Consider the following 16,302-nt stretch of genomic DNA (forward strand, 5'->3'; position numbering starts at 1 on the left):
GAACCGTGAACTTCCAGATGTTCAAGCTGGTTTTAGAAAAGGCAGAGGAACCAGAGATCAAATTGCCAACATCCGCTGGATCATGGAAAAGGCAAGAGAGTTCCAGAAAAACATCTATTTCTGCTTTATTGACTATGCCAAAGCCTTTGACTGTGTGGATCACAATAAACTGTAGAAAATTCTTCAAGAGATGGGAATACCAGACCACCTGACCTGCCTCTTGTGAAACCTATATGCAGGTCAGGAAGCAACAGTTAGAACTGGACATGAAACAACAGACTGGTTCCAAATAGGAAAAGGAGTACATCAAGCCTGTATTTTGTCACCCTGCTTATTTAACTTATATGCAGAGTACATCATGAGAAACGCTGGGCTGGAAGAAGCACAAGCTGGAGTCAAGACTGCCGGGAGAAATAGCAATAACCTCAGATATGCAGATGACACCACCCTTATGGCAGAAAGTGAAGAGGAACTAAAAAGCCTCTTGATGAAAGTGAAAGAGGAGAGTGAAAAAGTTGGCTTAAAGCTCAACATTCAGAAAACGAAGATAATGGCATCTGGTCCCATCACTTCATGGGAAATAGATGGGGAAACAGTGTCAGACTTTATTTTGGGGGGCTCCAAAATCACTGCAGATGGTGATTGCAGCCATGAAATTAAAAGATGTTTACTCCTTGGAAAGAAAGTTATGACCAACCTAGATAGCATATTCAAAAGCAGAGACATTACTTTGCCAACAAAGGTCCGTCTAGTCAAGGCTATGGTTTTTCCAGTGGTCATGTATGGATGTGAGAGTTGGACTGTGAAGAAGGCTGAGCACCGAAGAATTGATGCTTTTGAACTGTGGTGTTGGAGAAGACTCTTGAGAGTCCCTTGGACTGCAAGGAGATCCAACCAGTCCACTCTGAAGGAGATCAGCCCTGGGTGTTCTTTGGAAGGAGTGATGCTAAAGCTGAAACTCCAGTACTTTGGCCACCTCATGCGAACAGTTGACTCATTGGAAAAGACTCTGGTGCTGGGAGGGATTGGGGGCAGGAGGAGAAGGGGACGACAGAGGATGAGATGGCTGGATGGCATCACTGACTCGATGGATTCGAGTTTGAGTGAACTCCGGGAGTTGGTGACGGACAGGTAGGCCTGGCGTGCTGCAATTCATGGGGTTACAAAGAATCGGACATGACTGAGTGACTGAACTGAACTGAACTGAACTGGGAGATCTTAGTTCCCCAACCAGGGATCGAACCTGGGCCCCTTGCATTGGGAGCTTGGAATCTTAGCCAGTGGACCACCAGGGACAATTCTTAATATACAAAGCTTGTAAAGTTTTCTACATGCACCTTCGTGATCACTTATAAGCACTGAGTTTAATATATCTAAGAAGCTAAACTCATTAGCTTGGGAACTGATTTATGCTGCTTCCAGTGTGGAAAGCATTGTTGCCCACCACTGAGTGTGTGGCCAGCCTTTGGGGCCTCTTGGAGGGGACAGAAGCAACACTCAGTCTTAATGCACCTACACTGAACTCTGGCAAAAGCGGGAGATGAGGTGGTAACTCACTGTGTGCTCACAGAAGTTACACACAGGTAGCTGGGCTCCCTCTCCCTGGTTCTGTCCTGGGCTCAACCTGTCCTCTACCTTCAACCAGTGGCAGTAACACCTGACACAGGTGAAGTTTTCCTTCTACCTGTTAAAGGTGATAATATCTCATGGTGATAGGGATGGGAATGGAGGATCCTTCAAGTGGGCAGCAGCTTCAGGATGGAGTAAAAGTGCTAGAAGCTTCTGGAGAAGTGGATCTGAGGCCTTTTTCATACTTCCTGGAGATCTTTCCAAGCACTTGGGACTTAAACAGTCCTCTTCCTACAAATGCTTGCTTTCTTGCTGTTTATTTCTCACATGTGGAGTGGGAAAACTTGAGCTGAGTTTCCACTCTGCTACCATGGCATGCAATGTGACCTTGAGCAAGACTTTTATCTTCTCTGGACCACAGTTTCTCTCATGCTGCAGGGCTCACTGTGTGTATACAAGGGCCATTCCCAGCTACACAAATAGCTCCTGTGAACTGAGCAGCATAATCAGATGTCATCATCACAGCACATACTCAGAGTCAGCTCGGTCATAGTTCCCACTTCATGGATGAGCAAACAGGCTGGAAGAGGTAAGTTGTTCAAGTGCATATAGCAAGTAACTAACAGAGCCTGGGGTTGACTTCAAGGCATGCACTATTAATGATTTTTCTGAATCTTGAGTTTCACAGACTCTCCTTACATGGGGCCTGGGAGGCATTCATTCCACAAATTGAGGACCAGCCATGGGTCAGCCCCTTGCCCCTGCAACATCTCCACCCCAAACCTCAGGTAAGTCCTGTTGTTTCTGCAGTTTAGAGGAGAGGGAACTGAGGCTTGGAATGAAGGAGCTGATTGAGATCACTCAGTGAGCTACTGGCAAGCTGGGGCCAGCTCTTTCTGGCCCCAGAGGCCCTAATTTAAACTCTGTACAAACTGAATCAAGAATAGGAAGCACCATGGAAGGTTTTCATGAGGAGGTGCCACATGTTTGCACTAGGAAGATCCTCTCGGAATCCTTCCCACCCCTGTCTTTCAGGGCTCTGTCCTGCCCTCTGACCCTTAGCACTGTGATCCACTGATGGCTTCCTGTCCTCAATGACTCAACAATTCAATCAAAATCTATCAGTATCCATGACTGGGCATTGGGAGGGAATAGGGAGGCAACAGTCCTGTTTCAGTTGGTCACCATGCATTGGAGAAGAGGGTGAAGAGAGAGGAATTAGGGAGGGGGGACAGGATAATAGATAGGCCTGGAGTCATCCAAGGTCAAGAGCACAGGTAGAAGGCACGTGGGGGGTGAGGGACAGGAAGAGAATTTGGCCAGGCATAGGGTCCACAGAGGGAGGTGGCCCATTCCTCATCTTGGGGCTGGTGGTCCTCCTCCTGCCCCCCACCTGGCCCCACCACCCTATCTTACACCCCTGCCCCCAGGCAGTAGGCAGGAACTGAGGACCTGGGGGGTGGTTCTGATTCCAGCTTCTGCCTGCCTCCACCCACAGCTAAGTGGTTCTCAGGGCTGGTCAGAGGGTGGGCCATCTTAAGGGGTGCCCATCAGCCCCATTTCTTCACCTCGATGAAACCAGTCCAAGGAAAAGCAATGAGACCACTGAGCAAATGGAGCCTCAAGGCCAGACCCTGACTCTCGTTGACACCATGTTTCTGGGATACTCCCCTACAGAAGTCCTGGAACCCCTACTTTTGGTATAAGTACCCAGAAACATCCTGGTTCCCTCCAGCACCTTTCTGGACCTCTCTTTTAGGGTCCAGGTGAACTAAAGAAGCAGAAAGCCCACCTTCTCCTCATGAGAAGGGTCTGGGGCCCAGCCCGCTCCCCACCATTGCCTTAGACTCTGAGCGGGCCTGGGTCTCTCACTCCACTGTCCGCCGGGTGTGGCAGTCTCCTTTAAGAGCACACTGGGGAGAGGGAGCTGCAGGAATCCTTCCAGATTCTCAAGGAATCTGACCAGTTCCTTCTGCCTGATAGTATTGTTGCCCTGGGCAGGCGGGGCCGCGGGCTTAAAAAACCGGAACCCACCTGGGCTGGACGCAGCCCTAGAAGCCTCCTCAAACCAGCTCTCTGCACCCAGCCGGCTCTCGGGTGAGCTCAGGAGAAGCCTCTCAGGTGAGCAGGTTTCTGCTAGGACTTCAGGACTCCTAGGCAGAGGGGTGGAGGTGGAGCGGTGGTCTGGGGTACCAGTCTGAGGAAGGGTATGGTACCTGCCTAAGTATTCCCAGTAACAGATGTGTTTGGGGGTTTGGAGGACTGGAAGCTGCCTGCCCTGTGAGCACCATCATGCGGAAGGTGGACTGGGGGCTGGAGTAAACAGGAAGCAGTCTTTGGCTAAAGAATAATGGGGAGTTGCGCCCCTCATGATCCAGGAGTTCCAGGGTGATAGAAGGGGCAGGGAGAAACAGAGGCCAATGGAGGGCCCGGTTTACAAATTGCTCAAAGCCAAAAGACCCCCATGTTCTGAAGGAGCAGCTTAATAGTTCTGACTTCCTACTGCAAAAGGATCCATGTACTTGTGTATTTACTTACTGTAACATGTTTCAGTACTTATTATGTGCTTGGCACTATTCTTAGGCTCAACATATAGTAACTCATTCAATTCAAACACAACCTTAGGAGATTGTTCTTATTATCCTCATTTTTATGGGGCACTGAAGCACAGACAGGTTAAGTAACCTAGCTGACTCACACAGCTATTAAGTGCTGAGAGAGGAATTCTCCGGCTAGCTGGGCCCAACATGTAATAACTGGGGTTGCAATTTGGAACACTGACAATCCCTATGCCTGCCTGAGGCTAATAATAGGCAGAAAGCTGGGAGCGTCTTATCTCAAGGACACAGCCACCCTAGGGACTAATAAATGAAGACAGAAATAGTTCCCACCCTAAGGAGAAAGAATGGGCCATGTCCCAGCCACCAGGCACTTTTCTGCTAACAGCAGTCTGTACTCTGAGAGTGGAATTCGAGGCTACCTGGAGCATGGTCCTTGGCCGGGGCTGGAGTGGGAGGCATTTGCCTGCACCCAGCATCTGCCCCCAACTCTTCCACTTACCCTGTCCCACTGCTCACTCAGAGGAGTTCTGGGCTTGCCCTGTGTGTGCGCACTCAGTCGTGTCTGACTCTTTGCAACCACATGGACTGTAGCTTCCCAGGTTCCTCAGTCCATGGGATTTCCCAGGCAGGAATACTGGAGTGGATTGCCATTTCCTTCTCCAGGAGATCTTCCCAACCAAGGGATCAAATCCACATCTTCTGCATTGGCAGGAGGGTTCTTTACCACTGCACTCCCTGGGAAGTCTGGGCATGCCCTAGCTGGAGGCTGTCTTGGACTTCAGCCTGGTAGTGCCCCAGGCCCAGATCTTTGAAAACAATACCTCAAGTCCTTTGAGCTGGGGGTCAGGAAGGCAGGCACCAAAGCCTGATTTAGAGCAGTAGCCCTCCTCCTGAAGGTGTGTCAGGCATCTGATTACCAGATTTTAACAGAACCTCATATGGCGCTTACTATTGGGTTGGCCAGAAAGTTTGTTCGAGTTTTTCCATCAGATGATACAGAAAAACCTGAACAAATTTCTTGGGCAACCCAATATGTGCAGGGATCACTGTAAGTATTAGAGGTACTACTATTATTAACTCTAGAAAGGACACAGAAATTAGTAACTTTCTCATGTCTACCCCACAAGCAGCCTTGAGATTTGTGCCACTGGCCTCTGTGAGTGTGGAGCTGGTTGGGACTGTCTGACCCCAGCCTGCCCTCTTCTCCTGCAGACCGGTCCTGCGTGCCGCTGTGTCATGGAGGGAGTGACCCGGGCCCTTCTCCTCCTGTTGGCTGGTGAGTCCTCCCAGAGGCGACCCTGCTGCCACTCACTCACCTACCAAGGCTGTGAAAACCAGGACAGCATCTCATAAAGAGCGCCTGATGTTGAATAAATGGGTTTTCATTTAGACTATTAACTTAAAGATAAACATAAAGGAAGTGTTGAGTTGGCCAAAAGGTTTGTTTGGATTTTCCGTAGATCTTATAACCCGAACGAACTTTTTGGCCAACCTGATTACAGTGAGGTAGATGTTCCCAACATTATCCTGAATCATGGAATTTTGGGAAACTGTAATCACCTGTTAGCAAGAAGAGACCAGTGTTCCCAGCTTCTTTAGGAGGCAGACCATTAGCCAGGATCTGGGTAGGAAGCTTTTCAGGAGAGGGTAAAGATACCAACACACCATCCCATTTTGAATATAAGAAAGAATAACAAGAAGCCTGAGAAATAGCAGGACGGGCTGGAATGGGGGAGTGGGGCACAAAGGCCAGAAAATAGGAGACAAAATCCTAGGTCTGTTTGGGTTGAAAAGGTATGAGGAGGGGAACCAGTGACCTCAGGGTCCCCCTCCACCCCCCACTCTGGTGCCCCAAGCAGGGCTGGTTGATCTTTTGCCTCTGGGCTGATGTCCTGCCTGCTGATTCATTTTGAGACCAGTATCATGAATTAACACACAGTCCCTCTGCTTCTCTCACCCAGGACTGCCTGTCTTGGAAGCCAATGACGTGATTGGTGAGTGAGGCCCTAAACTGCTCTGCTGGCCCTGCCCCCAAGTTTTCTCTCTAAGACCCCACATCTTGCCTCCTGGTTCCGGTTGTTAATTTTTTTTTCCTTTCCTGCAGATAAAGACAGTCCCTTCTACTATGGTAAGAGCTGATATCCCTTGCCCCTGACCCCTACCCTTGCCTATGCTAGACCCCTTTGCTAGAGTTGGTAAGGGGTGATGTGGAGCCCAGTGTAGACAGACGGGGGCTTGAGGGAGGGGCAAGGAGGGGCAGAATGAGGATGAGACTGGGAATTAAAGAATCAGCATGGCGGATCAAAAGAACGACAGGCCAACGTGTAACGTCGTCTTTGGGAGAACTTCCCTCCAGCAAGGAGGTAAGGGGCCTGCAGAATGTTTAGGAAGACTCCTGGGAAAGTGGCTGCAGGCAGCTGGCTGATCTCCTTTCTTCCATTCACTCTCTCTTCTCTTGCCTTCCCCAGGACCAGCTCCTTGCTGCCCTACAACCCCTGCAAGGAGGTGTCCTCTCCTTCTGCCTGCCACTGTCCCCCACACACCCTCATCTTCCCCGGGTCTCAGCTCAAATGTCACCTTTCAGCAAAGCCTTCCTTGATCATTCTTCAAAGCCTCTTCTTTTTCTGTGCATTTCTGCTTGATTTTTCTTCCTAGTACTTGTTCCCACCAGATATAACATGATGTATTTATGAGTTTGTCCTGCTTGTTGCCTGGAATGTAAGTGCGTCTGTATAAGCAGGTGCGCATAACTATCTGTTGAATGAGTGGGGTGGAGCCAGGCTGATGCTAGCCCACTCTCCATTCCTTTAGACTGGGAAGGCCTGCAGCTGGGCGGGATGATCTGTGCGGGCCTCATGTGCATCGCTGGACTCTTGTTTGCCCTGAGTGAGCAGTGGGACTAGCAGGGTCGGGTGGAGGCGGGGAGCGGATGGGAGGAGGGTGGCCCAGGCTTTCCGGGCTCTTTGCACTGGCTGTGTCTTCCTTCACAGGTGGCAAATGCAAATGCAAGAACAAGCAGAAGCACGGGTGAGACTCCTATTGTGTGTCCTTTGAGCTGAGCAGAGCAATTTGGGCATAATGTCCTACAATTTGGAAAAGGAGGACAGAGTCCTGGCTGTCCCTGGGTTTGCAGTAGAATTTGTTATTCACAGATAATCAACCCTGAGGGGGCCTCTGTCAGAGAAACCTCTGACCCTTTGTACTGTTTAAATTGGTACCAGGAATCTTGGTGGGGGAAAAGGACAGAAAGTTCGAGGATGCTAATCTGGTATGTTCCTTTCGCAGCTCCTTACCTGAGAAAGCTGTACCACTCCTCACTCCAGGTGAGATGGACTTGAGAGCCTTCCTGGCACTCAGGCAGTAGAGCCGTATAATTTGAGGATTAATACATGTTGTGCTGTGTGTAAGGCAGGACTGTCCTGAACCAGTCAGCCTTGGGGATGCCTGAGGCTGAGGATGTGTATATGGAGTTTGTGAAGACCTGACCCCACATTCTCTCCACAGGCTCTGCCAGTACCTGCTGAGCACAGGATTGGTTTCATGACCCTCCCTGCACTGGCTCCCATGCTGTCCCCTTCCCCTTGGGGGCCTTACCCCTCAGGATGGCTTTTCTCTCTGTTGGTGGGCCCTGAGGCTCTCTTCTGATCAAAAGGCTGTCCAGAGATTATTTCTAAATTAAATTTATCTCCCCCTCTGATGGACTTATGACCTTCTGTGGGTCTGGTTGGGGATGGGTAGTTTGGGACGAGACGATAAAGTCTTGCTCAGGAAAGTCCAGGCTCCTCAGCCGGGGTGGGGCGGGGGATGTCCCATGGATGGCTGATGCACCTTGTGGCCGCATGTTTGTCCTGAAGCCCATTCCCAGCACCCCCCTCCCTTTGAGGGCCTCCTGATAATTGATAATTGATCTCCTGCCTCATCCATGCACCACACAAGACACCTCAACATTATATCAAAGAACATTACAATTTCCACACCTTTCCTGAAGACCTTGAAGTCCCTGTGACCCAGATCCCCATGACTTCCTGTAACCCAGAATGATCCTCAGTGGTTTGCCCTCTGCTAAGACCCCAGCTCACCCAGTGAGTGTTCACACAATCCAGGAAATGCAGTTCTTCCTTCACAGACTCAGCCCAGTAAAACTATTGTAACCCTTAGAGCAATCCATGGACCCTTCCTCTTACTCCGGGTAATGTCCTGTGAGACCCTACTATGAGCAACATCCCAAGAAGCCCTGCAGAGTGCATTTCAGAACCCAAAACCATACATGCCACTCTGGGTCTCAGGATGTCCTAAGTCCATTCCTGGAATACCTCATTGAGAGGCCCCAGCATGCATGGCATAGGTCTGTGGAAATGGCTCTTCCACTTGGCAGCCTGTTCGTCTGGAGCCTCACCCCTCTTGCCGACCTCCATACCCTAAGGTGGAAGGAGCTGAGGCCTACCCTGCCCAGCCCCTGCTCCTGGCAGAGACCCTGGGGTGGAGACAGGTCAGGGCAGCAGTGGTCTGCCCTGTCCCTGCCAGGCAGTGGCTCACAACCTGGGTCTGAATCTGGGCTGACGGGGCAGCCACCTGCCTTAATGTTGCTTCAAGCCACCTCTACTGGCAGCGTGGAGCATATGCTATTGTGTCTGAAGTGGACTGTAGCCCGCCAGGCTCCTCTGTCCAAGGAATTTTTCGGGCAAGAATATCTGGAGTGGGTTACCATTTCCTCCTCCTGGGGATCTTGCCAACCCAGTGATCCAACCCAAGTCTCTTGTGGCTTTTGCTTTGGCAGGCACTGAACCACCTGGGAAGCCCCACCTCTACTGGTGTCCTGCTCCAAACCTTCCATCCATTTCCAGGGTGTTGGTACCAGATCCTCTGGAAAGTATACTGTGTCCAAGACCTGTGGGCTGGGGTTAGGAGGCCAGCACAAGAGATTCTAGAGGCTGAGGAGCCTGCCTTCTGGTCTTCAGCCCTCCCAGGTCGTGAGGTCTAAAAATGAGGGTCATAGATCTGTTTAGGGCCCTTGATCAGGATATATAAGCAGGGTGAGAGGATGGTTCGAAGGCTGGCCCAGAGCTACAGCCATTACTCCAAGAACCTGAGTGGAACTCGGAATACCTGGCTGAAATTGGAGCCATTCACTGTCCAAGGTGAGTAGGGGAGCCCTAGCAGGGTGCTATGGGCGTGGACGGCTATGCCATTAGGAGTTGGATAGATATCATGAAAAAAGTAAAATGAGTGTGCTGCAGCGGCGCGAGTGCCTAGTTAGCGATGGGTGATATGGTCAAGTCATGAAGTGACATAATATCTGAGATGAATCCTCAAAGGTCAAAGTGGAGAGGGGCCAGTCGCGCAAACATCTTTCCTGGTAGAAGGAACTTTGGCCTTTTGCTTTTTTGAGGGCCAGAGGAAAGTCACCGTGACTGGTACATAGGCGAGAACCCCCGCCAAATCCTGAGTAGGAATTATAAGAGACCGGCAGCTGCGCAGGGAGCGAGACCAGGAAGAAGGCAGGGAACAGGCGCGCCCAGGGGAGGGCGCAGCCCTGACGCAACACGCAGCATCATCTGCCCAAAGGCGGTTTCCGGCCCCGCCTTTCCGTCTTGGGGAGGGGGCTGCTCTCTGAACACGGGAGGCTGCTGATGTGAATAACTGCATTGGAGAGTAAAATTAGCTCCGCCTAAAAAAAAAAAAAAAAAGCAAGTCTGTGGCCTCACACGGGGCTAGAGTGGCAGACGCGGACGCAGTATTGTCAGAACGCCCTCTTCTGGGTGACCGGCAACCGTTCTCTGAGAAAATTAGGTCTCTACCATCGCAAAGGGTGAGGTGTTCTTCTGTCTGAAATTCAGTCATTATGAAGGAAAGCCCATCGCTGCCAGGGGAACCTGAGTCACTCTGGCAAGAGATTCAACCTCGATTGCCACCGGGGCGCCCAGCTCCGGAAGAGGCGTTTCTGGACGCAGTGTTCCCTACCATCTTAACGTTTTGATTCCCCAGCTCCGATTCGCGGTGGAGACCAGTTACACAGTTTTAATCTGCTTTCACCCCGCCAAACAGCCTAATTTCACCTAAACAAACTCCAGTTTTTCTCACACCCCATAATCCACTGAAAGGCACTATATCCCCATACACCCTTGCTGTGCAGCTCCCTCATGGCCTAGTCAGTGAACCTGGCTTTGACCAATTACAGGGTCCCACCTGGTGGTTTAGGTTGATTCTACCTGTCCAAGGCACAGGGTTCATGGAGAACATCTGGGAGCCTGGGTTGATAGTGGGTGGGAAAAGTCACTGACTGCGATGAGAAGGTTGGGGGAGAGGGCCATGCAGGACAGAGTTGATGTTAGCCTGGTGTGGCTGGCGCCTGGTGCTGATTCCCAAGAGAAGCTAGCTCTCCTTTTTCCCTCCCAGTAGGAAGGAGGGAGTAGCAAGTGGCGAAGGTCAGTCAGTCATAGGACGAGAGGAGTCTCTGCCCAGGCTTCACTGTGTGGAATTACTCGCTGTGCCTTAGAGACCTCTCCCTCAAGCCCCTTCCACACACACCCACCCCCAACCCCACCCACCGACAGAGGCAACAGGGGGTTGGGGATTGGGAGGAGGCTGGGTTTATGTCACCATTCCTGCCTTTTGTCATCTCCTAGATGAGGGCTGCCCAGGAAAGAACCAGAGAAAGCGAAGGGTCATTTCCACTTAACTGAACACTTGGGTCATTATGGGCACCGTTATAAACACTTCCTAACAACCTATGTGATGGGGATTTCATATTACGCCCTCTGTTCTTAAGAGGACACCAAGGTTCTCACAGGTCATCTTACTCACTGAGCCGTTTCTGAAGGACTAGGTTACACTGCCTTTCTGGTATTCACTATCTGAAAGAGAATCCAGGTTCTGTACCTGCCAGGGGACTATATATATTATACATATACACACACACTTTATTTAAACAATCTGATTTTCTGATTGCAAGTATTTTTCATGGTTATCCAGAAAACTGAATAGTACAGAGATACCTCAGAAGAGAAACCAATTTCTTACTCAGCACTCAGAAATAATAAAGGGTATGTTTTTATATATAATGACAGTATTCTCTAATTCTCTGGAGCTCCAGGTTGTTGCATGAACCAGTAGGTCATTACTTTGTATTGCTGAGTAGTCCCAGGCAGTCCTCTTAAAATAAGGGAGGGCCTACTAACTTAAAGAGAATTAATACGGTTTATTCTAAGACTAGTCATTTGAAAACATTGGTATTTCTGTTCCACAGAAGGTAGCAGTCTTTTACCCTCAATTTCTGTGTGTGTTAGTCCTTCAGTTGTGTCTGAATCTGCGACTCCATGGACTGTAGCCCAAAAGGCTCCTCTGCCCATGGAATTTTCCAGGTAAGAATACTGGAGCGGGTTGCTACTCTGTTCTCTAGGGGATCTTCCCAATCCAGGGATTGAACCTGTGTCTCTTCCATTGCAGGAAGATTCTTTACCATCTGAGCTACATGTAAATACTATAAAGCTCAGGGTAAGAAGTGAGGGCTAACAGCTAACATGAGGGAGCATGATCCCGTTATCTTGGTTGGCCAATGGTTAGATCCTCTGCCAGATCCTATAAAGGGGTTTATCACTCAAGTCTCAACCCAGCCATCAAAGGAGTATTATCTTACAAAAAACCCCTTCAGCTGAAGCTGAAGCTCCAATACTTTGGCCACCTGATGCAAAGAACTGAGTCACTGGAAAAGACTCTGATGCTGGGAAAGATTGAAGGCAGGAGATGGGAATGACAGAGGATGAGATAGTTAGATGGCATCACCGATGCGACAGACATGAGTTTGAGGAAAATTTGGACACGGAGGGAAGAACAAAGAGGCCAAGGAACACCAAGAACTGCCAGCAGTCGCCTAGGCTGGAAGAGGCAAGGATTCTTCCTCAGAGTGAGAAGGGCTTTGCCAACGCCTTAATTCCTACTTCTCACCACCAAAACTGTGAAAAAATTAATTTTTCTACATTATGTAAAAAAGTTACATGGAAACTTTACAACTCACAGTAACTGATGTTTAACAGCCAATTAGACTTAGCTGAAGAGAATGACTGGAAGATAGATAAAAGGAATAAAGACATATAAGGAAAGAGTATTAAATAAAATCCAATTTACCAGTGATTAAAAAATAAATACTAAACCTGAAGTAACTGCAAATTCTAATAGTATCCAACAACAACAAAAATCAATCTTTTAATAGAGAAATATTATTGAAAGCTTTCTCTGAAATTGGGAGTAAGATGCCCCCTGATCCCAACTTTGTTCATCACCATGTTTTCTAATGATAAAAAATGAACGTACCTAAGTAAGCAACAAGGCTAAGAAAAGAAAAAAAGTACCTAAGGATTAGAAAGAAATTATTCAAACTGCCATTATTTGTAAATGGCAGGACTTTGTACATAGAAAATTCAAAGAATCAGGACCTCTGTAATGATCCAGTGGCAAAGACTCTGCACTAACAATGCAAGGGCCTGGGCTGGATCCCTGGTCAGAGAACTAGATTCCACATGCTGCAACTAAGACCCTTCACAACCAAATAAAGAAAAGAAGAAAATCCAAAGAATCTACATTTAAATCAGCATAAGTGATTTTAGCAAGATCACAAAAGTCAACATTAAAAAATATATATATATATTTTTTAATCCTGCTATTTCTAGTCCCAGGAACAAAACTTTCAGCAAAAGAAAAAGGCACCATTTAAAATATAAAATACCTAGAAATAAGTCTAACAAAATATGTCCAAGAATTTTTACACAAAGTCTAAAAACCATTAAAAAAGCCTCAGGATTAGATGCATATGCCAACACTCAGCAAGAGAGGGATCTTAGTGCAGGGTGAGCACAGTAGCTCCAGTAGTTTTTTGAATGGTAAACGGCTCCCTGCTACAGAGGAAGTGTTCATTCCCATCACGCAGGTGGCTGAGCAGTCACCATGTAGTGAGACATCAGAGATAGCACACAAAACCATCTAGAACAGTGATTCCTGGATGGTGAAGCCTGCTCTGTCCTTTGCAGCAGGGCAAAGGCTGTCCCTGCAGCCTGTAGTCACCTGGTAGTTGGGTAGCAGCATTGTTTTCAAGTCAAGTAGGATTTCTTCAAAATCCAAAAGGTCCTGCCAAAAACTATGCTTCTTGGTGAGGCAGTGTCTTTACTTTTCCACTGGAGGAAATGTCCATTTCGCCCAAGGCCTGAAGTCAGCAAATACTTCCTATACAGGCTCAGAGTAAAATCTGCTAGGCTTTGTGGGCCACATGGTCTGATGAAACTACTCATCTCTTGGCAGAGGTAACATAAGAGCAGCCTATACAAAATAAATGAATGCAGATGGCTGTGTACCAGTAAAACAACTATTTACAAAACAGGTCCAGACTTGGGTCATGGGCCATAGTTTGCCAGTTGCTGCCCAGGACTATTATACTAGACCCTAAAAATGTCCTTGACACAGCAGAGCCCTGAACTCTTCCACTCGCTAGCACACAGGTGTCTTTCTAAGGCATCCCAAGTATTCACTGCTTCCTCCTTGCCAAGACCAATGAGCATATCATCAATACAGTGATTGTGGCAAGGTGATCAGTCTCCAGAGGGCAGGAGTTACCAGCCAGAAGACGACAGACAAGAATGTCCAGGTTACAAGGTCATTAGAAAAAAATCTTTTGCTTGATGCTAACTCAGAATGTATTCACTAGGGTCAGGGGCTTCCCAAGTTCCAGAGGCTTTACCTTTCCAGCAAACATCACATTAAGCACTGAGCTGCAACTGGGGCAACCGTGTGGTTAAATTCCTGGTTGTTTGCTAATGTATGGTTCAGTTCTGTGTTTGCTTTCATCTGCCAGAATCCATCTGCTTTCTGGGGACCAGACATGCAAATAAAAAGGGCTAGGCTTAACCCCTTCAAGCCTTGGAGTATGGCTCTAACCCCACACGTTGCAGACATCACAGAACCTCTGTTCACTGTCTTGGATGGGGAGTGCTTTCTGAGAGGTTCCTCTTGGCCTTACCTACCACCAAGACTTACAAGGACCCAAGTGTGTTTCCAGGTGGGGGAAAACCTATTAGTTGCCAAAGATACCCCTTCCTACTCACTCATGGAGATAACCTGAGGTGTCTTCACCTGTTTAATCCAGTGACATGAACTTGGGCCCGTGAATCCATATCACCTGGCCTTCTTATGCTCCCACTATAAGAGAAGTTGGCATTTTGGATGCCTGGGATCAGTATTAACTCAGACTCAATGCAACATCATGTTAAGAGATTTAATCTTTACTACACACACATTGTCACAATGCTGCCAGGCCCTTCCCCCACTTCATTTGATGGTCTCTGGGCCTGAGACCTGGCTCTGTTCTGAAAATAGAAGACTCTGATTTTTCAATCTGCTTTTTGCTCACATAATCAAAGAGAAGCAAATGCTGGGAGCAAAAGCTGACAGACACCTCAGAACTGCACCTGCAGGACCCTGACACATAGGTGTTAGCCTCACCACAGATATAGCAGGGTCCAGGCTCCTTAACTGCCTTTCAGGCTTTGCTGCCCATTCATTCAACTGCTTCCACTTCCTCTCCTCTTCTGGAATTGCATATCCATCCTTCTCAACACTCAGGATCTCTCCCTCCTATAGGTCAGTCTTATAAGTCAGTCTCCAAGCTTCAATTCTGTATTAAAAGGGCTCCAGAAGTGCTTACAACTTACACACTCAGTCCTAATACTTGTGTAGTTTCCTTCACGAGGTTGTGTAATAAAAATTTGAAGGCCAAGGCCCATTTGAAGTTTTCACAATTTTTGACAAAACTAGAAAACAAGTGCAGTATTTTGTACTGCAGGTCTATTAGGAATAGATTTTGAGACATAACTTGGGTCCCCTGCCATCAAACTGATTCATCAAAATGGAAACCATTTTCAGGGCAGGCTGGATTTGGCTTACCAGCATTTTACCTCATTCCTGGCGCAGACTTTAATACACAAATTTCCTTTTTATCAACCACACACCTCAGGTGAGGTGACCAAGTCTAGGAAGAGGCAGGTAACCACTGCAGCTGCAGTGGGATTTAGTCATCCAGCACATTCCTGATTTCCTACCCCAGGTTCTTAGAGCCCACTCCATGTGCTGTGCTTATTAAGTCAGTTGTGTCTCTTTGTGACCCCATGGCCTGGAGCCCACCAGACTCCGTCCATGGGAATTCTTCAGGTGAGTTGCCATGCCCTCCTCTATGGGGCCTTCCCAACCCAGATATCAAACCCAGGTCTTCCACATTGCAGGTGGATTCTTTACCATCTGAGCCACCAGGGAAGCCCACTCCTTCCATATTTGAACTTTTAAATTTGCCAAGATCTACAGGGAATAAATATACTCCCTGAAACTTCACTGCTCTAATTAAATCTTAGCCTTTTCATTGCATCCTAGCTCTGGCATTCCTGGGTGATGCTGCCACTGTATCTTTGCCATTTGAGTCAGCAGACCACTGGTGGGAAGAATGACAGGGTGGGGCCATGAAGTCCAACACAGTTAGGAAAGGCCCAAGACTCCCTCTCGTCTACCTACAGACTTATTAGATCTGGGCTACACTGATTGGACTCTAAAGTGGGAAAATGAACACCCACGAAGTGAAATTCTCTCATGTTAAAGTCTTGATAGTGTTTAATGTGATTGTAATGCTGTTCCCACTGCTAGATCAACAATTTTATACCAACAATTTGGATGTAGGTCTCAAACTTCAGAATATGCATATCCTGCAATAACCAATAACTGTAACCTGAGTGTGTCCTATCAAAATAATAAAATATGGGAGACTGTTCCAAACAGCACATCTTATATAAAACCATAAATTGTGGTTAATGACTCAATGTATGTAGCACCAAAAACTAAAGACCTCTAGCTATGAATAGGTGCCACCCTGGTATAAAGGAAACATCAGGATATTACAAATGGCTGATGAACAGAAAAAAAGTCACAGGAAAACTGGAACTCTATGTTTCTATTCTAGTTTCTAGTCACCATTTCCACTCGTGTGTTTAATGTTTTTAAAGTTTTTAATTTAGCCTTGTTATAAGAACACAAGGGAAATCATAGTGCTAAATTTAAAATTCACACTGTTTAACACAGCAGTATTAAATTCAACCACCCAAGTCATTTTGCTATTTGTTGGTGAGTATATAGTCTGTGCCAG

The 16,302-nt window shown here is 47.8% G+C and overlaps 1 protein-coding gene across 2 annotated transcripts; it reads left to right on the forward strand.

Moving 5' to 3' along the window:
- Nucleotides 1–1,052: 1,052 nt before the first annotated feature.
- On the forward strand, nt 1,053–7,827 carry FXYD4 (FXYD domain containing ion transport regulator 4). Of its 2 annotated transcripts, XM_061405013.1 has the most exons (9): nt 1,053–2,158; nt 2,258–2,357; nt 5,343–5,406; nt 6,092–6,124; nt 6,235–6,258; nt 6,942–7,016; nt 7,121–7,157; nt 7,416–7,453; nt 7,635–7,827. In XM_061405013.1, exons 1-9 carry the CDS (start codon nt 2,133–2,135, stop codon nt 7,652–7,654), a joined length of 417 nt encoding a protein of 138 aa, XP_061260997.1. In that variant the 5' UTR covers nt 1,053–2,132; the 3' UTR covers nt 7,655–7,827. The 2 variants fall into 2 exon arrangements, with proteins under 2 accessions (XP_061260997.1, XP_061260996.1); XM_061405012.1 differs by having other exon boundaries at nt 1,053–2,357.
- Nucleotides 7,828–16,302: the final 8,475 nt, after the last annotated feature.

This window comes from Bos javanicus, chromosome 28 (assembly GCF_032452875.1).
Source record: "Bos javanicus breed banteng chromosome 28, ARS-OSU_banteng_1.0, whole genome shotgun sequence".
Taxonomy (NCBI): Eukaryota; Metazoa; Chordata; class Mammalia; order Artiodactyla; family Bovidae; genus Bos; species Bos javanicus.